General features: G+C 41.5%; 2 protein-coding genes across 8 annotated transcripts in view; one reads left to right on the top strand and one right to left on the bottom strand.

Annotated features, from left to right (window-relative positions):
* The first annotated feature begins 1,736 nt into the window (after positions 1-1,736).
* On the top strand, positions 1,737-19,500 carry wnt2 (wingless-type MMTV integration site family member 2). The gene is made up of 5 exons (XM_085462671.1): positions 1,737-1,921; positions 2,662-2,882; positions 6,836-7,113; positions 7,374-7,638; positions 15,877-19,500. The coding sequence occupies exons 1-5, from the start codon at positions 1,839-1,841 to the stop codon at positions 16,080-16,082; spliced, it is 1,053 nt and encodes a 350-aa protein (XP_085318797.1). The 5' UTR covers positions 1,737-1,838; the 3' UTR covers positions 16,083-19,500.
* Positions 19,501-19,596: 96 nt separating this feature from the next.
* Positions 19,597-26,012, bottom strand: part of LOC146705096 (suppressor of tumorigenicity 7 protein homolog) — a 61,695-nt gene continuing 55,279 nt past the window's right edge. For 5 of the 7 annotated variants that reach the window (XM_085462664.1, XM_085462668.1, XM_085462666.1 and 2 more), the window contains 5 exons: positions 25,870-25,972; positions 24,943-25,093; positions 24,719-24,811; positions 23,488-23,630; positions 19,597-20,051 (listed from right to left, as the gene is read on the bottom strand). In XM_085462664.1, the coding sequence (XP_085318790.1) occupies positions 19,956-20,051; positions 23,488-23,630; positions 24,719-24,811; positions 24,943-25,093; positions 25,870-25,972 (586 nt within the window). In that variant the 3' untranslated portion in view covers positions 19,597-19,955. The remainder of the gene's footprint in view (positions 20,052-23,487; positions 23,631-24,718; positions 24,812-24,942; positions 25,094-25,869; positions 25,973-26,012) is intronic. The other 2 variants (XM_085462665.1, XM_085462667.1) reach the window with 1 other exon arrangement.

Raw genomic sequence — 26,012 nt, 5'->3', positions numbered from 1 at the left:
TGTGGAAATGTGAAGCCTGCTCTCCCAAATATACAGAAGGATGCAATGCCAAGTTTCTCCGAGTAGTTTATCAGAGGTTTTTTTTTTTTGTTGCACTAGGTTATTTTGTAAGAGGAAATCATCACATTTATAGGAGCCATAGGTGAATTTTCTAACAATAGAAGGGGGCAGAGTGCTTTTTCTTCTTGCTGGTAGCTAAACTGAGTCTGGCAAACAAACCATAGGTGTGAAAGTGATATCAGTTTTCTCCCTAAATCGCAGAAAGAAATCCAATCTGTATTTCAAAAATGATTCAAGTGGATTCCTGTGATGTTAATGACCAGATTTAGCTTTTGCTGGTTGAATATTTTCAAATGTCCAGCTGATACGTTTAAAAATCACAAACTCTTCAAAGTCCTTATTGTCTGATTTTGTGCCATTTCCTTTTCAGTGTTCACAAACTTTATTGTGCGCAAGTATTATCAAAAATACCTTTCTGTCCGTAAAACATGCAATGAAACTGTGACCTTAATGCGATTTGGTAAGGAAGTGAACAAATTACTCCCATAAAATTGGATTTATATCACAGGCTTATTACAACTACCGCTGCTGCAAAAATAAAGTTGTGTTCAAAGTCCTGATGAGAGCAGTGAGAACGCTCTAAATCTTCTTGTTGTTTTATGGGTTTCTTCCACGGGGATCATGGGAACAATCCAATTTGCCCATTAATCTCATCTGGTCAAAGTCTCCAGACCTCCAGATACACCCCGGGCTAGATCAAAGATGGAGGAAACGCTGTGTGACAGTGGTACAGACTTCACCGGGACACATCAAAAAGACTGACATGGATAATCCAATTGAAATGGACACATCACCTTTAGGTGCTGCTCTGGGAGAATCGGTGCCCAGTTTTTTCCTCCTTTTTTAAGCCATCATTCCTGAGTTATTAGAGTGATAGTTTGTATGAGGCTGTAAAAATAGCAGTGCGTCATGCGTGAGGAATCTGAGATATTATTCACCTGTGTGGGATATGGCTATGGCAATGGGCGCTCAACATAAACAAAACACTAGTTTGATTTATTTTCTTAAAGGGTCTTTATGCTTATCAATTACACCGCTACACCATATGCCAGAGTTTTTCTCTGTTGAGCTCTACGGAGTCCTGTGAGAAAAACATTTAAAAATCATAATGTTTATCTTTTGTGCGTAAAAGGTTTTTTGGGGGTTTTTTTGTAGCCTGTTTTTTTTGGACTGGCACATCAACTCCATTCATCATCCTGTCCCCCGATTTTGAATCTAAGCGGGTTTGGGCATTTTTCCTGTGGTGTCTGACATTGGTTAAGCGTGGAGTGTGAATCCTCCCACAGCTAGCTCCTTCTCTGCGCGCGTCTCATCGGTGCGATTTGAATGAAGAGCCCATCAACTTGGACCACATCTCAGAGGTGCGGAGCTCCGGTCTGGACACGGGCCAAACCCGTCTGATGTCAAACCAGCCTGAACAGATACTCTCAGACATCTCGTTTCTTCACCTCATTCCTGAGACGGGACTCTGCCCACTCCTTGTGTAAAGCAATCTGAACCTGATAGCACAGCATCCGCGTATCTCCCCTGAGAATCTGCTCTGGACTATTAAGACAGTCGCTCTTAACCTTTTCTTCAGAAGCGCTTTGCCACTGTGCAGAATCCCAGCCAGCCATGACTTTTACGAGCAAACCGTCTGTCCTCCGACTGTCTTGTAATACATTTTTAAAGCGAGTTTAACTCGGCGATTCAACTTTCAGCTTCTGTTTTATTAATTTTTTCCTGTCATCTGTGGAAATGCTCCGTCCAGACCCATAAAGAAACAGAGTTTGGTTAATATGCACTTATTGCCAAGCGGAATATGTTTTTATTTATCTGTAGCAATCTGCTGGCTCACAGCTGAGATCGATGCGTCCTGGTGGTAAGTATTATTATTATTTAACATTTACATATTTGTTTAAATGAACGCTAGTGTAAGACTTTGTGCACGTGGGTTATGTGCTATTATAATAATCTTTCAAATGTGTTGTCTTATTCTGTCATCGGTAAATTATTGGTTTAAAAAAACAGTTCCATATGCACCCTTTTATCTTAACAAAAATGTTCCCACAGTGAGTGACTAAATTCCCCCCATGGCTTGCATAATTATTTTTGCAGCTTGTTGAATATTTGGACAGATTAGTTTCCAGGCTGAAGTCATTTGATATAATTTAATTTCTCTTTATTTGCTATCCTTCTCTTGAATCTCTAATTAATATTTGCAAAGCTCCTGTTTCCAAATTCCTTACTTCGTACCCTGTGATACTGAGATGGTATTTGGAGAGATAATTCCTTTTTTGTTGCTGCTGCTTTGTGTCTTTAATCTTCAGTGCAGCCCATCAGTCTTTCATCATCTTGTTCTGCAGGTAAAAGGGAGTGTGGACTTGTTAGGAGTGATTCCAACAGATACCTCTGAAGAATACACCCTCTAGCATTCTTATTTTATGCATTAATATAAAGTAAAGGTCTTCAATTACCTTACAAAGCTTTAATATATCCACAGCTGCCTTTACACACGTTGGGTTACATACAAAATTATTCGATTTTATCCTTTACTAAAGTGATCCAGAAACATCCCTGCAAGTACTCATCTGTCTTGACATTTACCCTCCCACTCTACAGGTACATGGGCACCCTGGGCTCCCAGGTGATGTGCGACAACATCCCTGGACTGGTGAATAAGCAGCGCCAGCTGTGCCGCCAGTACCCCAAAGTGATGCAGGCCATCGGGGCTGGGATGAAGGACTGGATCTCAGAGTGCCAGTACCAGTTCCGCAACCACCGCTGGAACTGCAACACCACAGCCAGGGACCACAATCTCTTTGGACGTCTGCTGCTACGCAGTGAGTTTCAGGAGTGTTAAAGCCAAAATACAGTAGGACCTTCATTCTACCTTAACATGAAAAAAGTAACATTTACATTTTAAAAAAAAAGTTTCGATATAAAGTTCAAAGAAGGTCCAGGGGTTCTGCCATGAAAATGAAGGTTACATGTTGATTAGACGGCTGAGAAATTAAAAATAAACTCACAGTTTAGTCTGTTTGGACCCACTTTAAAAAAAAGTCTTGTCTATTTCTCTTTGTGCTACTGAATCCATCAGGTGAAAGTTAAATAAAGCTGTGAACTAAATAGTTTATCCAATGTGGATAAAAGCATAATGTTGGTCACAGATGTGATTTTTTTGAATAATTATTTCTTCTTTTTAAAAATATGATTATCTTCTTACTATATATATATATATATATATATATATATATATATATATATATATATATATATATATATATATGCTCATCCTTATATTAATCATTATAAGATACAGTGAAGAGGGTACAGAGAGTTTTTATAAAGTATCAGTCTGACGGGCTGTCTTTCCCGTAATCGCTGCATAGGTAAGAACACTGAAGCAGAGTGCCTGCTATAGCACATGCAGGCTTACATTACCAGGTCTGCTGGCACTCCCTGAAGATGAACCGCTGCATGATCGTGTGTTACATCGAAAACATGTTTGACATATGTCTTTAAATTAAAGTGACAAATCTGCACAAACAAAAGTTTTTAGAGTGTCGGGCAGATTTACTGCCACTCAGAAGATTTCTGGAAAACTGATAGTTGCTCTGCAGACATGCTCCTTTTTGTCGACAGAGGTGGATTGCATTCCACACCTCGTCTCACTTTACAATCGTGCATTTCTCACGTCACTGCAGCCAACTGGTTTCTCCCTCATTTTCTTGTGTTGGGTTGCTATCGTGTTACTCAGTATTTTGTTTAAGGCCGGTGGACAAATGTCCTACTAAAACAATTTGCCATGGCTGGAGAAATGTATCCGTAATAATTCTGATATAATAATTCAAATAATTTATTCAACAAAAATGTCACCCAGTAACTGATGAGAGAGAAACTCCAGCTTTTATCTCATTTGATTGGAATTTTAATTGTTAGGTGTGTGGTTTTTTTATTTATTTATTTAGTATACAAGATTAATCAGTAATAACTAATTAACTTGTTACAGTGTTATGCAGATTTCAGTGTCTGTAGAGTCAGTGACTTCATGACTGATTTGGTGTCATCACAGTGTTTTGGTGTCCCTTCGATTCCCTTGGGCTGCTGTCTGAGCAGAGCTAATTACTCTCCGCTCAGCTCGTTCAAATGACAAACTGCAGAAATTTTAGACTTTTTTGAAATAGAAGTAATCCCACCACTTTCAAGAGCTACTTCAGTTTATTAGCACTGTTTATCCTCTCTGGTGATTTGCTGGAGAAGACACTTGATTTATTGAGAGTTTCAGAAATCCAGAGAGGACACAGGCAGTTTTTCCTCTTCATGTATTTCTGGTGAGAGTGGTGGGTGTGGGGAGTATTACAAATGACTCTTCCAAAGCAATAAAGTGTGAACAGCGTCGGAAACCAAGCGGTGAGTATCAGTAAGCTGCCTGTCACTGTTTGTTACAGATTGGAGTCTGAACAAAAGCGTCCCGTCCAATTTGTCATGTGATGGCAAATCTCAGCAGCTAAAATCAGTCTGTACCTCCAACGAGGGCAAGCTGAAACATCTTCTTTCTTGTTTTTTTTTAAATATATTGCCTGTGGAGGATCATCAGGACCTGGCGACCTGATGTTCCTCTCCCATGCCCCGAGATTTAACCTGTGATGCGGATCCTACGACTTAGTTTTATGTCTGGGCCTCTAATCAGCCATGTGGTATTTGGACCTCCCAGCCAGGCGCCGGCCATGTCACACAGCATTATCATGGCACACTGAGGCCCCGTCTGAAGCGCCTTCTTGTCAGTGTCAGTAGGCTAATTTCAAACAATTACACAGGAGCTCTCCCTCCCTGTTGTCGTGTTCTCTCAGCGTCCTCCTTATTAACTTTGTTAGGCACGCTCAACTTATCTGCTGGACCCAGACACCCACATACTGATATCACTGTGTGTGCTTGGCAGAGCTGGGAGCTTCTTCTTTTTTTCTAGTGCTACTGTGATACTTGAGTTTCATTAGTCTTACTGACTTTGTTTTAACACATTTAACGTATTTAGAGGAATCCCTTATAGGTTAAATTAATTAGAATTTTCATAAGTGAATGAATTAATTCATTGCCATCAATGATATAATATAAAATATGATAACATATCTAACATTGTGTTGTTAACCCACACAGGCAGAAAAGGAGCTTGAAACAATGTCAAGAATGCTTTTTTAAAAATGTAATTTATCAGATGAAAACATCAAGTTTGCTTCTTTACATTACATTTTTTAATAGGGGGGGAAATAAATTGTCTTTATTTTAACAGCTGTGTACCTGAATGCTGTTTCCTATATTTATTTCTCTTACGTAGCAGAAATGTACTATCTTAGATGGAGCTTGAAGGCTGTTTTTAAATATTTATTTGAAGTGCACACTGATGGCTCTAAATGATTATACATTTTAAGTGGCTTGTTCTTGTAAAAATAGGCTTTCATATATTTAGTTTGGCCCTGATTTCTGTCTGCAGGTGTTCCTCTCAGCTGTGATGCTGAGATCATCCTGCATTTAATTCAGCAGGTGAAAAGTGTTTCTTTTGACTTTGAGGTAAAAGCATCAGGGTTGACCTCTTAACATTTAGGAAACTTAAGCTTATGGATGTGATCAGTAGTTGCAGTTCTAAACAAGACACTGGGCAAGACACTTCACCCATTGTCTACTGGTAGTGGTCAGAGGGCCCGGTGGCGCCAGTGTCCGGCAGCCTCGCCTCTGTCAGTGCGCCCCAGGGTGGCTGTGGCTACACTGTAGCTTGCCATCACCAGTGTGTGAATGTGTGTGTGAATGGGTGGATGTAGTGTAAAGCACTTTGGGGTCCTTAGGGACTAAGTAAAGCGCTATACAAATACAGGCCATTTACCATGTGTGTTACAAGTCCTTGGCAGGGGTTAGATGCAACACACACCCTTTCCCCACCTGAGCCTTTGATCCTGCTCGGATCTTTCATCAGATACATGCAGAAGGAGATAAGAGCTCCTTATCAGGGCACTGCTGGTAAATGTTAGCTGTTTATCCATCTTGGAGATGACGTATTTTTTTCATGCTTTGAATAAAAGCCTATAGCAGACAGCAACAGACACGGGTGTATATATCGTACCGTATATGCAGTAGGCGGCTGACTGATCCACTCTCAACAATGGGGAAAAATAACAATTCTCAATTATAAATGATGTTACTGAATGCATTTGTGGCAGATGTGTAAATGTCAATCGTTTTAGGGGCTAAAAAATAAAAAAATAAAGCTGATGCAGAAGTGTCAAAAATGCAGTCTGAGGATTCCCCACAGACTGTAATATGAAAATTCTGAGATTTAAAGAGTAAAAATATTTACAGCCCAGTGCAAAAAAAGGAAATTTAATTAAAGATATGCAGAGAAATTTTTAAAATAAACTCAACTCTTCAAATTGTATTGAGAATAAAGGGCATTTCTAGTATTACTCATCTTTGACAGGTGTTTACTTGTTTGTGCTGAGCATTTGATTATATTAAAGGAAACTAAGGACAATTTCATTTTCACCAATCAGTAAATTTTATTTTACAGTAAGCCTGTTTTTCCACTAGCCAATATTGGCGTCTTATTTGCTATTACAGTGAATTACAGCTGTACCTTGCTAAACTAGCTAGTTTACCAGCACTAGTGTTAACTGACAAATGAGAGACTCCCACAAATAGCTGAAATCAACAAGGTTTTTGGCTCCTGTTTACCGGTATTTGGGTAAAAACTGAGTAATTAAACTTTTTTTTTTTGCATAATAAAAAAATAATTCTCTCTGTGAAGGTAGCCGTGAGGTGGCCTTTGTCTACGCTATCTCCTCAGCTGGAGTGGTTTACACACTGGCCCAAGCCTGCAGCCAAGGTGAGTTGGATTCTTGCTCCTGTGATCCCACCAAGAAGGGCTCATCACAGGATGCCAAAGGCTCCTTCAACTGGGGAGGCTGTAGTGACCATGTGGAGCATGCCATACGCTTCAGCCAAGCCTTCGTGGATGCCAAGGAGAGGAAGGAGAGGGATGCCCGTGCACTCATGAACCTGCACAACAACAGAGCTGGCAGGAAGGTGAGGAAGCACTGAATGGATAACTGACTTTAAAGTCCTTCAGTTTTGCCGGAGACACTAAAATTACATAACTTTTACATTTTCATCCAACATTTTAAGAATCTCAGAAATAGAAACACATTGATAAAACGCTGAAAATGAATTTGACTGTTTTTAGATCTACATAACATCATTACATTTGTATCTTGGGCTTTAAAATCTTAAATTAGTACCATTCACTCACCAGTTCTACTAAATCTGTTTACTGTTGTGCTCCCCAGGCTGTGAAGCGCTTCATGACACTGGAGTGTAAATGTCATGGTGTCAGTGGGTCATGCAGCATCAGGACCTGCTGGTTGGCCATGGCTGACTTCCGCCGCACAGGTGACCATCTACGGAAAAGGTACAACGGTGCCGTGCAGGTTGCAGTGAATCAGTATGGCACAGGCTTTACGGCCGCTCACACACACTTCAAACGTCCCAGCAAGAATGACCTCGTCTACTTGGAGGACTCACCAGACTACTGCATACGGGACCACGAGTCAGGTAAACACTGACCTTTACCATTTGGATCTGTTGGATCCCAGTAAGCAGTGAGTGGAAAACGTACCTGTCAAAGACACATAAACATCCAGTTCAGACCATTTAGAGGTTTGTTTAATCACTTCCAAATTACATGCTGAAAAATGTTGATTTGTAATCTGGTCAAACAAGCCTAAATGCTCTAATTTACTCAATTTAATAAACCAGAGTAAATACTCTGGAACTTAAGTGCATCACTTGAACAGCACAGCTGGTTGGTATCCTTAAAAGAGGAGGTGGTGTGAACAGATTTTCATATGCTTGATTTCAAGAAGCTGATTGAACTGCATCTCTAAAACACTTCCACTTTGCTGGCATCTCAAACGTGTCCATCTTCTACTTTTACTGTCACCATTGTGTACCAGAACGTGTTAAAGTGGGTTTTTTTTGTTTTGTTTTGGGGTTTTTTCCCATGACTTTTCTGGGACCAAAGCACGCACACCTAACAAACCCACCTCCACCCGCACCTGTAGTCCCAGTGGACCACTGTTCACACCATCACACTGATCACACTGGATCGAATGGTGCATTTGATCCAGTTGGAAGTTAGAAATTTGAAAGCTGGCAATTCCAGCTTTCAGAATGCGTGAAACATGCATTACTCACACTGCCAAGTCTAAACAGTCCACACTGGTGAGTGTGAAAAAGCACTCTTCTTTTGGCAGGCAACTTCTTGCCATGTCAGCAGTACCATACATGTACTGACAAAAACACACTTTGAGTCTTTCATACACAATATACAGCCGAGGACTGTTAAGCATCACGTGTTTCATAGACCCGCTGTCTGTGTCAAGCAGTCACTGGGATGTCAACCATTGGTTTCGAAATCTGCTTCAGTGTTAGGTTTTTGGCTACTGCCATGTTAACCGCTAACTCTAATTAGTAGTAACAGACTAGCAGTTTTCCATAATTGTAGTGTAACTTGCTACAACTGAAAACAGATTTCTTGGGTGGGCTGCACCGCACGGCAGACCTTATTATTTGTCAGATAATTCCATTACAAATACTCCAGAATGAGCCTCTTCACCGTGTTAGTGCTCCAAAGGCACAAACGGGCTGTAAACATGTTTATTTCTGTTGGTCATTTTAACACGGCGAGTCTATGAGCACGGATTACTTTTGGAGCCAGATTCAGAGGATCTTCTGTTTTTTGCAGTTTAGGAATATTTTTCAGCCACCGAGGCTGTTAGTGAATGTTTCAAAGTGCAAAAATGTTATTTTGCTGTCCTGTTTCTCAAAACTTCAAGGAAGCAAAAAATGTTTTTTCCTTTGCCGTTCAGATTTGAAGAAGCATCCACACTGAAAACTGATCTTTAACTTTAGATGACATAAAATGTAGTTGTGTTTCAGCAACTACGGTGGCTCTGGGTGTGTGTGTCATAAGCGTGTTCGTGTGAGGGCAATGTAAAGCTACAACAGCAGAGCAAGCGTGAGAAAGAAAATGTTTGCGTTTGAAAAGCTTATGAGAGAATGAAGATAAAGGCCATGAGAGAGTGTCTTGAGGTGGAGGTGAATGCCTGACAGGCGGCAGATGATCCGTGGCGATCGGGTGTCAGCCAGTTTAAGACCCATTACACACTTCTGTAGGCTGAAATCTTAGAGGACTACACATCATTATAAATCACCAGTGCTGGAGAAACACACGCACGCGCACACACACACACACACACACACACACACACACACACACACACACACACACCTGAGGGCATGATTGGCCTGCAAAATGGGAGAGATTTCAGTGGCAGAGCACCAAACACACACATTTTAGTGGTGTGTGTGTGTGTGTGTGTGTGTGTGTGTGTGTGTGTGTGTGTGTGTGTGTGTGTGCCGAAACACTCCACCCAGACATAATTTCTTTCTTTTTTACAATTTAATCATTCATTGAGAAATTTAGAAGTGAGAGACTTCCTGGGAGGTAGGAGCAGTGAATATTCTCATGAGCAAAAACATAATTTTTTAATCTCACTAAATCGTGAAAGTTTTTTTTTCTGTTATTTTTGTTGTGTTATTTGTTTTGGTTTTTTTGCTGTCTGTTAGTGACTGATGTTAGCTGTAACTTTCACCACCATGTGGCACTGTTTTTGAATGAGTGCTGTTGTTTTATCCATTTCCTCAGAAAGCTTGGCCTTTGCTGCCGCTGTAAATACGAGAGTGTTTTTGTTAACTTGGGCGGCTGAATCTCTCCACTATTGGTGGACAAATTGGTGTTACACAAATGTCCAGCCGTGCTGTAGTGATTATTGTAAAACAGCTCAGTACATCTGTGTGCTGTATTTCAGCCCAGTGGTATTTTTGAAAGTTTTAAGCTTTTTAAGATTTTCACTCAATTCACATGAAACCACCCAACCTAGAAAAATAAAACAATAGTAATAAAAACAGTTTTGTGATGCTTTAGCACAGTGACATACCTATTCCATTATTATTTCTGACTAATGGGATCTGCCATTACAGATTTTTGCAGATTCCAAAGAACTATAATTGACAGCATATACTAAGAAAAATGAACTTTTATCATAAAATATAATTTCCGCCCTCAGAGAAATAATTAAACTGCTGTACATCACATGATCGTCTCTCTTAAATAACTGAAAATAAAGAATAATGAGTTTTACCACAGCAAACAAAAGCAGGTGCAGCAGATTTAGAGAATAAAACAAATGCAAGTGGATGGATGTGACAAACATCTTATTTAAATACATACATGCACAAAATGTTATGAATAAATTATTATTGCATTCTGTCAGTACTTTATATGAACCTGTTATCACTGAAAATCATTCAGAAACTGCTGTCGGATCGCACAGTTTTTGGCTGGTGGGAATTCAGAGAACATGGCACATGTGCGGTTAATTTCTCTCCAGTAGCATACAACACAATAATAACTGCAGCTCATTAACAGCTGTGCAGTCTATCAAGTTTTAAGTTCAGTTTTGGCTTCACAGCTGTTAATAGTACAAGGTAACTGAGTTTCGTATCTCAGTGATGCTTTTGTTTTGGCTTTCAGCTCCTGATTTATGTCTGCCTCTCTCTAACAGATCAAACTCACCCTCGGCTAGGCTGTGATAGTTTTTGTTCACAAGAAGTAAAAAATGAAAACTATGAAGTTGTTCTTCAGAAGATTAGATTTCCTATTGATGCTTATGTGAAACACACAAAAACCTTAGATGGTCTGTAGAACTGTAGATCCTCTGACTGTGCACAGGATCTTCTAGGAATGGTGATTCTGTTTTCCAGAGAATTGATGGGTCAGTGGTTTTGAACATGTTGATATCTTCTCTCAAATATAAGATACTCTTATTAGATCTGTAGTAAAAGTTACAGTGGCAGGGTACTCAAACAAGGCATGAACCACTTTCCTGACACTGAAAACTCAGGTTTAAATCTGAAGTTACTGCACTAAGCACCTAATCCTGCTTTGTCTAAAGCCCCCTGGAGGTCTTATGCCCTGCTTTTGGGAACAAGTTGAGGCATTACAGCAGACATGGAAGTTTTATGGGATGTGTACATGTAAGCAGGGTGAGGTTACACACACACACACACACACACACACACACACACACACACACACACACACACACACAGTGGGCCTCTCATGAGAGCGTAACATACGCCTTCTTTAAAGACCAACTCCCATGAGACAACCACAGACTTACAAACTCGCTCTCAATCATAACATGTACTGTATGTAGAGTCACCTGCTCCCTCTTTTTGGTTGCACAACCATGAAAAGTAATCAGCCTTTCTCCCAACACACACACACACAGACACACACACGTGCACGCGCTCTGAAAGACATGCAAACTCGCCTTCACTCATGGAAAGAAACAGACTAAATCTGTTCTCACACACAAACCACAAACAGGCTCGGGGCCCACAGAGATAGCGAGACGGCCCCTCTGTGCCTCTTTAAAGTGTGAAATCAATTTCCCTCAGCCCTGAGGCTCAGGTGCTAAACTCATCTCTCGGCGCCCCCTCATCTTAATTCAATAAGCAGACGCAGGGCGATCGAGGGCTGTGAGGAAGACTCTGGCCGTGATGTCACCCCTAGCAGTGCTGCATACTTTGGATGACGGGCGGGCACGCTGCCAGAGAGGGGAGGGCTTCGGGTCATGTCCAGACATATTACCTGGCGAGGGAATGGTGCAGAAGGAGCGTACACGCAGAGCGAAGCAGAATGTAAACACGAGCAAATTCCAGAACAATGTTTGAGATGGTACTTGAAGCCAATTTTTTCTAAACCTTTATTTATACAGGAGAAGTCAGCAGAACACACACATGCATTCTTTTTCAGTAACACTTGTGCTTTACAGTCAGACAGTAACAGTCACACCTGCCCAGCAGAGCAGCAGTCCTCTGCTGGCTGAACATCTGCAGCTCAACAGCACTAAAGTTCAGATGTTTCACAGCAGCTTTATCAAGATGTTGAAGTGAAAAGGCTGTGAGATTAAAAGCAACGAACGACTGCAGCGTTATCGGTTACACCAGAACTACTTTGATCATAAAAAGCTTTTTCTCAAGCCTCACATCAACAAAATCTAGATTGTGGAAACGATCTTTTTTTTTTTTAAAACCACCAGTAAATGGATCAAACATAAACAATTTCAAAAACAAAAAAGTAAAGTAAATAAAGACTTAAATGCAAGCTGTTTGAACTAGCAAATATATGAGCACCATGTTCTTCAAGGACTTAGTCATCAGTTTGTTGTCACTCTGGCAGACGAGGGTCCTCAGGACGATGTTACTGCCATGCAAAGGTGCACATCCCCTAATGGCTGTGACCTCTTTCAGCACATAGCTTATTGTTATAACAGTCTTTTCTACTGTAATATGATCCATCAGGTGCATGTGTATAAATAACCAGTCCAAGATATCTAATATCCCCAGGTTCAGCTCCTGCCAGGACATGGCTCATTCCATATAAAATCAGTCAAATCTGAAAAGATTCATTCATGACTCTCTCAGAATATGCTCTTCATTCTGCTAATAATTAGAATAATCGACACATTTGAAGAAGTCACACAATATTTTAGCCTCTGTCCTGTAGACCTCTGTCAACCTGCATAGGGCTGGGTTGAAATTTGGTACTTTTTCCACTTGATTTTTTCCAGCTTTTTTGATTTTTTTAATATTCTCAAGTAGTGTGTCTTTTGTGCTGTCTCCATCCCTTTTAGTTTATTCAAAGGGGGGGACAGGTGGGGGGCAGGCAGTGATTTTCCATGGAATGACCTACGTGTCCAAGACGACTCAACTAAGAGGCATCTGGGAGGCATCGTGGTCAGATGGCTAAACAACCTCATCGGGCTCCTTTCGATGCTTCGACGCTGAGGAGCAGCAGCTTCACTCAGTCTCTCCTGAATGACAGTCGTTCAACTCATAAAATGAAGAAAAGATGTGAATGAGAATTCAGAAGGAAAGGCTGATTGCACTTTCACTAATGTGTGTAATTATGCAACAAGATATTGAACAGAATTGTAGAGAAGAGTTGTAAACTGCACATATCTGACAGATATATGGATGCAGCTTCTTCTTGGTAAAGTTTGGGGGGAAGAAAGGCAAAAAACAATATTGTTACACAGAAACATAAATATCTCAGTCAAAAAGAGAGATGAAGTCTTTCTCTCAATACAATACTCAATACTCCCGAACTCCGCAAATCCTAAATGATGTTATTTGGATATTTTGAATAGCATTACCAGCTCTGTGATGACTCATTAAAAAGTCGATATTTTATAAAAGCCAGGCCGTGAGAACCTTGTTACAATTTAGCGCTCTGAAGGCTTCCTGGACGTCTGCTGAGCATGAAATCAAAAACCGTGAAAGAGTATGACTTCAGCGCAGATTGTGTCACAAAAGCGTCCATTCCCATGTGTTTTATTTTGGCTGAAATCATAGGGATGATCCTTTCCCACACCCGGCGCATCTGTGTTTGTTGTGCTGCTATCAAAGAGAAGTTATCTGGAGATCTAGACACTATAACCCAAACGCTCTGCTCACAGCGGTTAGATAGAAACGTGTGAGATTCTGTTGGGCTTGATCATCCAAAGCAGACTGAAAACACTCCTGTTGCTCATGTTTAACATCAGTGGATCAAAGCTGCTGAAACGGCTAAATAAAAGTCCCTCTAAAAACTCCTGTGGATGGTTTTGAGTCGAATCTGCAGGCCTACACAGCTTCATCATAAATTGAGCTCCAGCTATTCCTTCTGCATACAAAGCTCGGGTACGCTAACTGTGTTTGTGGCGACGTAAAGTGTGTGTGTGGGTAACCGGAGTTGGGATTCAGGAGAAAGTGAGTGTGTACAGTATCTGTGTGTGTGTGTGTGTGGGCGATGGATGTCTCCTGTAAAATGAACAGCTGATGAAGTGTGGGAGTGCAGGCTGATGGCTCCTATCATCAATCTCTCATCTCACTTTCGTTCATCTTACTTATCCCCCCCCCCAATCTCATCTTCACCGTACTGGCATTATACTCTGCTCCTATTGGCTTCTAAAAACTAATAGAACCGTTCTAATTGGCCAAATTGTGGCTCAACTGCTGCCAAGTCACATTCCACGATGCTATAGTCCATTTTTTAAGCATCAGTACCATTACCTTCATGAACACTTTTCCTTTATTCCTTTAGGACGTCCCAGTTATTTCCCAGCAGGGTTGTCACTTCTTAAACTAGAAATCACAGGCAGTGTAGGTGTTAAACTGTTCCATCAGTAAATCTCCTTTTGGAAGGAAACTACTGAAACATGTTTTTGCTTTTAGTGAGTATAAATGTCATTCAGTGGAAAAACTGCAGTAGGAAGTGATCAGAAAGGCAGATCCTTCTACTGTAGTATGATAGATTAATATACTGGTGAGAAAAACACTTTTCAAGGTAAATACAGACTTTTCCTCATTTTTTTAAGAACCTTTAATTACGAAGTAGACTTAAACTTGGCATTTTACACTATGTAGCGATAAAGCAGAATAAAGTTTACATCTAATGATTATAATTTTGATTATGTCCATGTTTTTAGTTTCAGCGCTCGGGAGCAGCTCCTTGTCTTTCTCTTGACTTATAAGATCACATTTTGTGGTCAACTTGAAAGAAAGGCTGATGTGTAATATAGAAGTGAGGTCAGAGGTCAAATGTGACATTTTAAATCTTTATGCCATTCTTTCTATACGTTGACACAGCACACTTGTAAGAATCATAGTTTCTACAGCTTTTTGTCAGTTTTCTACCAATAAATCATTGAGTTCACCTTGAAGACTTTGGTGGAAGTATTGTTAACATGTCCCCAGTCTACCTCCCCTAAAAAGTATCAGAGTTGTCAGAATTAATTTAAAACTTTTTTAGCTATCGTGTTTACAGACAGAGTGACATGCACACACTACGCATGCTGTCAGAACGTCCTGTCCGTCGAGGCGTGGACTCCGCTCTTGCCAGGTGGGGCCTCGATGTATCAGACTTGGGTGTCCGGATGAGACAGATGAGATCTGAGAAATTTGGAGGCTATGTCAACACCTCATACTCATTGTTGTGCTCCTGAAACACTGTTAAATGACCGAGGATGCATTATCCTGCTGAAAGAAGTCACAGCCATTAGGGGGGGGATACCATCATCTGCAACCATGCTTAGGCAGGTGGTGTAAGACCCACATGGATGGGAGGACCCAAGGTTTTACAGCAGAACATAGCCCAGAGCGTCACACTGCCGCCACAAGCTTGCCTTCTTCCCATAGTGCATCCTGGTAGCAAGTGTTTCCCAGGTAAGTGACGCATATGGACCCGGCCATTCACATGATGCAAGAGAAAAACCTGAATCATCAGACCGGCAGCCCATCACCCTTTCTCTAGTTTGCCAAAGTTCCTTCCTTGGACCAGTTTTGGTAGATACTGACCACTGCAGACCAGGAACACCCCACCAGAGCCGCAGTTTTGGAGATGTTGTGACCCAGTCGTCTACCCATCACAATTTGACCCCAATACTTTTTCCTACCTCTAACACGTTAGCTTGGAAGACAAAGTGTTTGCACTCTCTACTAAACTAGTGTTCAGTGTTTATGTTCCTTTGATACATTGTCTAGGTTTTGATTTTCCACTGTTAATAACTTGTGTTCTCACCATTAGGGTGGGTCCCACAGATCAAAAACTAATTTTAAATTAATAGTCATACTGTGCTAAATTTATTCTCACTGACCGCGTCTCATTTGCTCTCTCTCCAGGGTCGATGGGGACAGGTGGGCGGGTCTGCAACCGGACATCCCGAGGTGTAGATGGCTGCGAAGTGATGTGCTGTGGCCGTGGCTACGACACGTCTCGCATCAGCCGCACAACCAAGTGCGAGTGCAAGTTCCAGTGGTGCTGTGCAGTCCACTGCCGTGACTGCCACCAGCAGGTCGACGTGCACACCTGTAAGGGCCAGACGTGACCTCGCCACCACTAAACTTGACTGACGCCTCATATTGGGCATCCAGAGTCCCCCCCGTTCCTCCTCAGCTCTACCTGATGTCTTGTTACGACAATCTAACTGATAATCTCGAGTCTGCCTTTAGTTCCGAGCCCTCTGAAGGTCTGTTAGGTTTTCAGACACTTTTTTCTTTTCCTCACCAAAAAAATTCACATCTTTTTCTTCTTTTGGATGCTACGTGGAAAGAACTTCCAGACTCAGAGACATTTAAAGCCTGACTGCTGAATGTCTGTAGCTGTTACTTTGAGAATGTATCAGTCAAATCATGCTTCAGATTCCTGCTGAACCAACACAAAAAAATACTATTGAGACTAACAGGCTAGCATTTGATCTGCTGGCTCCAGTTGTGATGGTTTGGAGATGAACTGTTGCTTAAACAGGCCCCAAGGACTGACCAAGTATATACTGAAATATAACTTAAATTATGTGTAATATCTTTTATAGTTTTGTTGAATCAACATGCATGGAGGTTTTTGGTCTGCTCCTGTGAAGCCTTCAACACCTCTAGTTTAACACATAGCAGCTCTCCACACAGTTTATCAGCTTGTTGTTTAGATTTGTTCTCGTGGCACCTTACACTTGTCAGCAAACCATTTACAACATAAAGTACGACCAGCGTTCTTTTCCCCTGCGTGCTTTCAGTGTAAGCTGTTGTCACGCCAGTCTCATTCAACATAGCGTATCACAAGCTTCTCTCTCGCTTTCTGTCTGCTCATTAGAGGCTTTCTGCTCCAGAGGTACCACCATATGCACAGAACATGGTCCTTCAGCTGTTTTCTCTCTCCATCATTAAATCTCCTTACTTAGTAGAAAACAGCAGCTGGAAAATGAGTGGACACTGTCATTTGACTCAGAAACAGTGCAAAATTAATGCGGGCAGGACCTACAGCAATTTCACTGATGTCCTACATTAGTGCCATCTTCTCCAAGTCTTTTAAAAAGGCTAGAAGTAAACCATAATGTTGATAACAGACATAGCATCTTACTGTATTTATGAGGAAAGTTTTACATTTATGACCTTATATTTTTAAGTATCTACAGGGATTCTGTTTGAATGATCATTTTCTTTTGGGTGCTCCCTTTAGAAGTCCTAACAGAAGATCAGCATCATCTCACCCTAACTCTATCATTCTCTTCTGCAACCATATCCTCCTTCACTACATCCATGAATCTTCTCTGTGCTCCATAGTCAACATTCTTCATCCAGTATATCCACCATCTCTCCTCTGCCCATGTCCAAACCATCTCAACCCTGCCTCTCTAACTTTGTCTCCAAAATGCTCAACCCTCTGATATAATCGTTTAATCCTGTTCATCCTGGTCATTCACAATGGAAAATATTTCAACTCAACCTCATTCAGTTTTACCTCCTTTCTTGTTAGTCCCACCATCTCCAAACTGCATCGTAGTAGGTCTCACTACCTCCTTGTAAGCCTGGGTGATTTGTATCCCTGTGTTACAAATCACCCAACACTTATCTCCACCCTGCCTGCACTCTCTTCTTTTGCACTCTATTGCTTTGCAGGCTATTTAAAGCAGCTTCACTGCTCTACCAGTTCCCTTTTCTTCCACACACTTGGATTCTGTCTACTGACTTTCATCCCTCTTCTCTCCAGCGCATACCTCCACCTGTTCCCTACTTTCACTACAGATCAGTGCCATCTGTCAACCTCTCCATCATCACTGCAAACAAGAAAGGGTTCAGTCAATCCCTGACCTTGAACCTATCTGGCACTCTTACAGTCCTCCTACGTCCTTCACCAGCTTCACATAATCCTCTGACACTCCTCGTGCAGTACCACAGTGCCTCTCTTGGGCCCTTATATCCTTCTCTAGGTCCACAAAGACGCAGTGCTACTCCCTTCGACCTCTATACTTCTGTCAACACTCTCAAAGCAAACATATTTGTAGTGCGCTCTCTCAGCAGAATGCTGCTCACTCATCATTACCTCTCTTCATAACTTAGCTTTAACAACTCTTTCCCATTGCTTTGAGATATAATTCATCAGCTTTATCCCTCTGTGTTACAGCTCTGCACATCAGCCTTGTTCTGGAAAATCACTATAAGTAACTGATCATTAAGATAGTCTAAGGGGTATTGTAGTCAACATCTTGTTAAATAAATGCTTGAAAACAGTTAAAATATCTAGAACTAGAAAAAAATAATCAGAAATGCTTTTTCTTGTAGTTAAAATGCGCATTTTGTCATTGTTTCTTAGAAATGTGTTAATAACTAGGACCTCTGTTTACATTTCACTGTTATTGTGCCTGCTACCAATATTAGATTAAGGAGCAATATTCAAGCAGGACTCTGTGAAATCAAACATCATCAGTGACAAACAGGAGAGGCGGCGGCCTGAGCAGTCATTATACACTGAGGAATACAAGTAAAGCAAACTAGCAGCTGTTCTCACCAGTTGCTTCATTAGATGTAATACATGTCCTGTCTGTAAATTGCACATCAGCTGTGTAAGATTAAAATATAAGCCTTACAACTGAACTCTACAGAATAAATGGTTTAAACTTACACTGTGTCCAGATTTAAAGAGTCTCATGAACAAAAACACATGAATAGATTCTGATTTCTCTGACTAGTGTTCTGTTAACTGGACAAACTTCTCAAGCAGCTTGTTTAGCTAGATTAATACACCCTGGTGATGAGGTCTGAGTCACAGTTCATCATTAAGATGCATTGCTTTGGCACCTTGTGGAAGCTGGTACACATCCAGACATGCTTGAGCATTGCTTAGGTCGTTTCTGTGGGAAGGAAATCGCAGTGGAGACAATCTGCATAACTAATGACGTCACCAACCCTAAGGGACCAGCAAATCCTTGAATGGTGCAAATATGCAGAACCAGTTCAGGACTGGGCACTGGGTTAGTGGGAAAGGACCTGAGTTGTTGACTTGTATTCAGAGCTATATCTGGGATGTCTAAGTCAGACAGCACATGCAAGCTTGGTTAGCAAGCAGTTACTATTAAACATATCACTTCACAATACCTGCAACACAAACTTTTTACACCACACTGAAAGCCACAACAACTGTCTGATAATTCCATCAAAACGCTCCAACAGTCACCAACAGTGAGTGGACTGCAAATGGAAGCAGGCTTGCACAACAGCTTAAGCTTCGCTGTTCAAATGTATCCCACAACTTTTATAAACTATAGAGAAATAAAACTGTTTGTTGTACCAGGCTGTGAATGTGTCTTCTAATGCTGTTTAGTTGAGCATTTTACCATCAAACTCGATGACGATGGACTTGCAATAAGCTGACGTGGAGCTTCAGCAGTTGCAGGAACAACTTTTCCACTGTGGAGTGAGCTTTTAGTTTGAGAATGAACGCTCCAAATATGTGATGGATCCTGCAGAGAAACAAAACCCAGCCGGTTGTATCTGGTGGTGCTGGTATCAAGGTCAGCTGATTTCACAGTATGTGGGACAGCCAGTAAAAACACTGCATTTTTGCAGCAATACACAAAAAGTCCTTTATTGTATTTTTTTTCCTTTTCACCTTTTTAATGATGGCAATTGATCATCTCTTTTTGTACAACAAAAGAACAGCTTTAAATGACTGATAACCCAAAGAAATGCAAACATATCAAATAAAGTCAAAACCAATTTTGGGTGTTGTTTAGCATTTTTGTTTCGCGCCTCTCCTCGGATTCCCATCTGCTCTCGGTTTGGTTTGAACTTGGCACAGAGGCGCGTCAGTCTAGTCCACTGCAGTGTTCTGGATTTCAGTTCAGCTGTTTCTGTCCAGATAGAGGTCTGTTCTTGGTGCTGGTCCTGGGTCTGATTCCTGGTCCGGTCGGCCCTTCTGTCGGTCGGGGTCAGATGCGGGTGAGCTGGTGCCAGAGGCTGGATGGCAGGATGCTTTCCACCTTCTCCATGATAAAGTTCAGAGGAGCAAACAGTGTGCTGAGGAACTACAAAGAGAGACAAATACAGTCACACAAACAGAATGTTAACAGGGCAGCCAGCATCTTTTCCCTGAAATACACCACGCTGCATTCTGGCTGCAATGTGGCCACAGGAACTGACTGCATCCAATTCTACCAGATGGAACAAAACTGTATCGGAGACACGCAGCAGTGTATCGAGCCACCACTTTAAGCGCTTTTTTTGTTATCTAATAAAAGCAATTTTACATAGGTGCTGCATCCCTCACAGAGCTGTGGTGTGTAGATGGAGTCAGGTTCATACTATCTGATAACATGTCTCCCTGACTGCTGTTTATAAATGGACAACTGATAGCAAGACTCCCAAATTAATTTATATTAATATTTGGTTTGTAGACAATGTGCTATTTATCTGGATGGTTAATATAAACTTTGAACTGACATTTAAAAAACAAAAAACATTTTAAAGAGTGCCTAAGCCGGCAGGATAGGGTGGTGGCTGTGTATATCACCTGTACATAAAAGATGAACACTGCTTCTCAATGTTGCAGTACTGTCTAACAGTCAGCAGGGGGCACTCCCTTAAATTGTGACATCAACAAACACTTTCTTGATGACTTCCTGGTTTCAACTGGGGGTTTCAGTACAAGCTGAGCAAAACATGGAGGTAATTTTCTAAAATATGGACCACATTTGATAAAGACGGGAAAGGTCAGCAGCTGTCGATGGCAGGTCAAACTTTGACAAATAAGAAAAAGGCTGCATAACCGTGTGTCTGAATTATCTGAAGGTTTGGGGGATTTTCCTTTATTTTCAGCTGTGAGAACAAATAAACTTTCCACTTCTGCAGCATGAATCCTCCATCAGTGCAATTCAGGCCTCATTCTCAGATTGGCAGTCTGACAACAACTAGCAAGGAGGAGGTGAGGGGTGATAGGGGCTCCACCTGAGCAGCTCACGGAAGTTCCTACTGTCTTAGATGTCAGATAAAGGTCACGAAGAGGGTTTTTTTTTTTTTGGGCGGGGGGGGGGGCAGAAAGAGACTCCACCTGCATGTGTGAGCTGGGCAGCTGGTGGTTTGAGGATTGCTTCACACATCAGATCTCACATCTCCATTTTAGCTTCAAAGAGCACTTCAAAGTAAATGTGTGTAGTAGTGTTTGAACAGTGTGGGCGGCAGGGAGAGACCTGTCCAAGACACCATGTTAGCATGAAGTTTTATTGGTCTAGGGAATCACTGGTGACTTATACGTTTAGCAGCTCTTGTGCTGCTTTTACATTCAGTCACAGTGGGAACCCGACTTATTTACCCAAGCAAGTTGATGTACTGATCATTTCATCTATTCAGATATTAAAATGAATCATTGAACAAATGTGGAATTTAAATATCGATCTATGAGATCAAAAAGTAAACGTAGCCAGTAGCTATGTATTCTCCTTGGAAGCCACCTGTTAAGTTTTTCTGGAGTCAACTTTAGTCGGAAAACATTCCAAAAACTGTTAGAAAGGCCTCATCTGTCCATTCAAGGTTCCCCATAAAACATCAAGTCTGCAGTAACCACCAGCATCTGTGATTAGCATTACTGTGATCTGGTATGTCTTAGTGTTTGAGCAGCATACGTTTTAAAATACTTTTTTATTTATGATTTCAATAAATGATTTAAACTAACATAAGCAGGTATGTAATTATTCCTGGTTTCAGACTCACTGATAAATACATGCAATGTGTTCCTTGCAATGATCTACCTCTCAGCAGGTAGATGGTATCTGCTGATAGTGTCACATCAGGGTGGAGAGATGACCTCACCCACATTCCAGGGGAGCAGCACAGAGCTGCAGGCTTAAAGGAGGAGGCAGAGGGTGGGCAGCGCCCTCCACTGGCTGCTCATATAAAAGATGGATGTGTGAAGGTTGCTCCAGAACAACAACAATTGAAAAAAAGTACATGGGGGAAGATGTTTGGCTACTATAGGTGTTTCTATCAGTTGGATCCTGTTGATACTTTCACATAAAAGAGACCGATGAGGTGAGCATGTGAATCAGATGAGGGGCAGAGTAAGTCTGATTCCAGGGTGCTAAGGCTGGCTACTAGGACACTGAACTTCACCTCCCTGGTGGAGTCTGGTGAGGTTGAGAGATACTGGCTCGATATACAGTAGCAGGGATCACCTCAATCCATGGGTGGAATGAGCTCTGTCTAAAAGCGAAGCTGACGATTCACCGGTCAATCGATGTCTCTGCCCTGACCGTTGCTCACAAGCTCTGAATAATGACTGAAATAACAGAAATGAGTTTTCTCTGAAGGGTAGCTGTGTTTAGCTGTAGAGGTTGGGTGAGAAGTTGAGTCATTCAGGAGGAACTTCCTCACCCTGGCCATTTCCTCCAGCTGGATGGATGGATGGATGGGGCAACTGCTGGCAGTGTGTTTGAAACTAGTTGCAAGACAACACTTGTGGAGGAGAGCTCAAAACTGTGAGTAATTCTCCCACGTTTGTGATTAAAAATAGATCCAAGAGAACAGTAAAATGCACATTGTTTTTAGGAGCATGTGCAAATAACACATAATATGTGAGCATGGTGAAGTTATCACATGTATAGCTGTTGGTGGAGCTGAAGCATGTTTCCTCTGATGGACATGCAAGAGCTGACACCAGAAGTGTGTTACAAACCACATGTGTTTAAAAGCCTGTAAGAGTCATTTGTCATGCTACCTTTTCCAGTGTGGTTTGAAGCGCTCTCTTTTCACTCACAGCTAAAACACAAACTGCCTGTGTGCACAGAAACTGTTTGTTTACTCCATGACCTTTACATCTTTCAGATTTCTACTCTGTTTTGCTGCAGGCTGACAGCCATTGCTGCCCCTTCCTGTCACTGTGATACCTGTAGCACCCAAGGATGAGTCCAAACAGGAACCACAGGGTGTAGTCCACGACGTTTATTTTTATTATTTTGCACATCATATTAAAGTTTCATATAATCTACTAATAAATTGTGCTATAATGTCCTAGCTTAAGCTACCAAGCACTACACAGTCATGGGATTTATTGTCTCCTCTAGCCAGTACAGTCCTTACCCCATTGGTCCACGACACCCATTTAACCATTGAACTGTGTGACTTCAACAGATTCTTTCTATGTTTCTATCTGTGATAAAAGCCTGCACGTCTAACTCACTGTCAAAAAGAATGCAGCCGCTGAGGGTAGCACAAGCAAAAAGGTCAGAAGTCATCCAGTATGTTATTTCACCCGGTAATTTGTTTTTTTAATGAAAATAAAGCTATGGAGAAAAGGTCAAAGGTCACCGAGTTATTCTCTGAAGACTCTCCACAGAGAAGGACAGTAATCTGGACATTATCTGTGAAATTCAAGTTTTCTCCTCATTTTTTCCCCCTGTGTGTGTGTGTGTGTGTGTGTGTGTGTGTGTGTGTGTGTGTGTGTGTGTGTGTGTGTGTGTATACACTTACAGCTTTAGCAAACACTCCCATAAGTTCAGGGAACTGGTGTGTGAGCAGAGCCAGCATGGCAGTGAAGGAGCAGAGACCAGCTGTGAAGAGGATGAAGAAGGGCAGCTCCTTCTTCGGGTAGACCGACACCTCGTGAAACACTGCTTCCACGCAGGACGGACACACAGAAACACAATATTAGTTCAGAGTACGACATTTACATCTCTTACTCCTCAACACAACCTTCACTGGGGGCTGATTTGTTTATTTTCAAAATCAACAGTAACACTCTCTTGTGGTAGACATCCACCAGCATCTTCGAGGATCGCGTCAGTTCTCAGCACTAGATGCTTCATGACTAAGCTACCAAACGCTGCTTATTTTAAGTTTCAAAGGAGCTCATTAAGTGTCCTACGCTTCAACTTTATCCAAGACGTGGCAGCCCTGACACTAAAAATGAAATGTAGCTATATCAAATGTGCACATGTGGTTACGAACCCTTAAAAGGAGCAGACAGTATGGGCATGTACCAGTCAGACTTACAGTCCTCCCATCACATTACAATCGGTATCACAACTCTCCATGATGTTCTCAACCAAATCATTTTTTCTAAAAGCAAAGTTCATCTTTCTGGCTTTTACTGGGTAACTATCAACAAGATGGCAAATTTGAGGGCAGGTATTCTAAAGAAAAACAACGAAGGCAACCTTTTCTGTTGAGGAAGTTTAACAAGGTCAAACATCTCACAAAGTCTAACACATAGCATGCTGTCATGTTTGGCACATTGATTCACAATTTAATTTCTTATTTATGTTCAATTTTAATTAGCTGAAATAAACATGCATGTCTTTTCAGAGACACAGACAGACCACTGTGCTGCTTCTCGTGGCTGTAGGCCAGCTCAATCAATGAAGGGTTTGTGAGTGAAGACAGACAAGCTTCTGGGCAGACATCAAGACAACACTCACAATCAACCTCCCACACACACACACACACACACACACACACACACACACTCTGTGAGCCAAATTCTCAAATTAAAGTGTAACTTTAAAAAAACAAAACAGCTTTTTCAGCACAGATGTTTGACATGAAGCATTTTTTTCTTCAAAGTTTACAAACTCCCAAAATTAATTAAAGGGATTTAAACACAGAAATTTACAACAAGTTCCCTAAAAAATATATATAATATAACATTTTTTGCCCTGACTGCATTGCACAGTGTGCGCGTGCATGTCAGAGCGTCTCTTACTGGGTAGCAGCTCTCTGTCTGCCGTCTCTGTACAGATGGGGTAAGGATAGAACAGGTGACCCTTCTCCAGAGGATATGGGATCATTCTGAAAGCTACAAACACACAAAAACACGAACAATTAATAATTAACAACGAGCTCCAGAATCATTCGTGTTCAGAAATAATCACCACTAAAATTTTAATACTGTCAGTTTACAGTATTTGTGTGTTAGCATGTACTTACTGCCCTCCCAGGTGCAGTGCAGAAGGTTGAGTGCCCCCTCCACCCTTTTCCAGTGCTGTAGGTGGAAGAAGGCGTAGGCAATGGCCTCGCTGTCGCCTCTTTTCAGAATGTGTTCTGGAGGAAGAATCAGACTCTTCATCTCAAGCAGGTACTGATGGGAACAAGGAGCAGGAGGAGAGAGGAACAAAGGAAGACAAGGAGAGAGAGAACAAAGAAGACATCTGAATGAGAAAGGAAATGAATTAAAAGTATCTCAGCATATCCATGAATAAAGTTCAATACTCACATTCAGCCCACAACAAAGCATGACACAGTTACATTATTACAATTCAATGCACCAAGTGTGAACACCAAGCTGTTTGACTGGGGCCAGCATACTTCCTGCTCCAACATCATTCTGAGACGGGGGTTGCTACTAGCTTGTGTTTGCTGTGTGTTTACAGCACTGGATCCTCATTTATGACCTGGGATCACTTTACATGCACATTTATTTATTTTTTCCCCCAGTTATAACATAACACAAGGAACAACGTTTTACATGGACTTGGTCCACCTCTTTTAAGTGAATGTATAAATTAAAGCACTGGCAGTAGCAAAGAGATCACAGCACCCACCAGAAGTGCCTCATAGGTGAACTACATTTGGACAAACTGTCAGTAAAGGAAGTCAATCCTGGAAGAGAAGATATGCTCAACATATCCCACTTTAAGATTCATCCCACCAAGCTTAACTTCTCATTATGTATTGCTTGAATTTGGTTCTTTCGTTTTTTATGCTGAATGTTGTTTTGTGTGACTCACACAGGGGCTACACGTGTAAATGAGCAGTTCTGCTATGAGCTGGCATATTTACATCTTTCTTATCGACACATCTCTGTTTAACACAAACAATCTGCGTGCAAGTGTGTGTGTGGTAATCTCAACTCACTTTGGGGACATGAGGATTGAACTCGACCGCTCTGTGGATGGCTTCTACTGCGTTCATCTCTGCTGTGCTCAGCCCTCTCCTGGATGCGGCCTCTGGAGAGAACCTGCACGTGCACGCAGACGGTCGTGATTCTACATCATGAG

The sequence above is a fragment of the Copadichromis virginalis genome, linkage group LG7 (genome assembly GCF_057382275.1).
Source record: "Copadichromis virginalis isolate Kocher_CV1m ecotype Utaka linkage group LG7, C_Virginalis_male_GT1.1, whole genome shotgun sequence".
Classification (NCBI taxonomy): Eukaryota; Metazoa; Chordata; class Actinopteri; order Cichliformes; family Cichlidae; genus Copadichromis; species Copadichromis virginalis.
The sequence above is the reverse complement of the archived record's forward strand: the minus strand, read 5'-3'. Positions and strand labels throughout refer to the sequence as shown.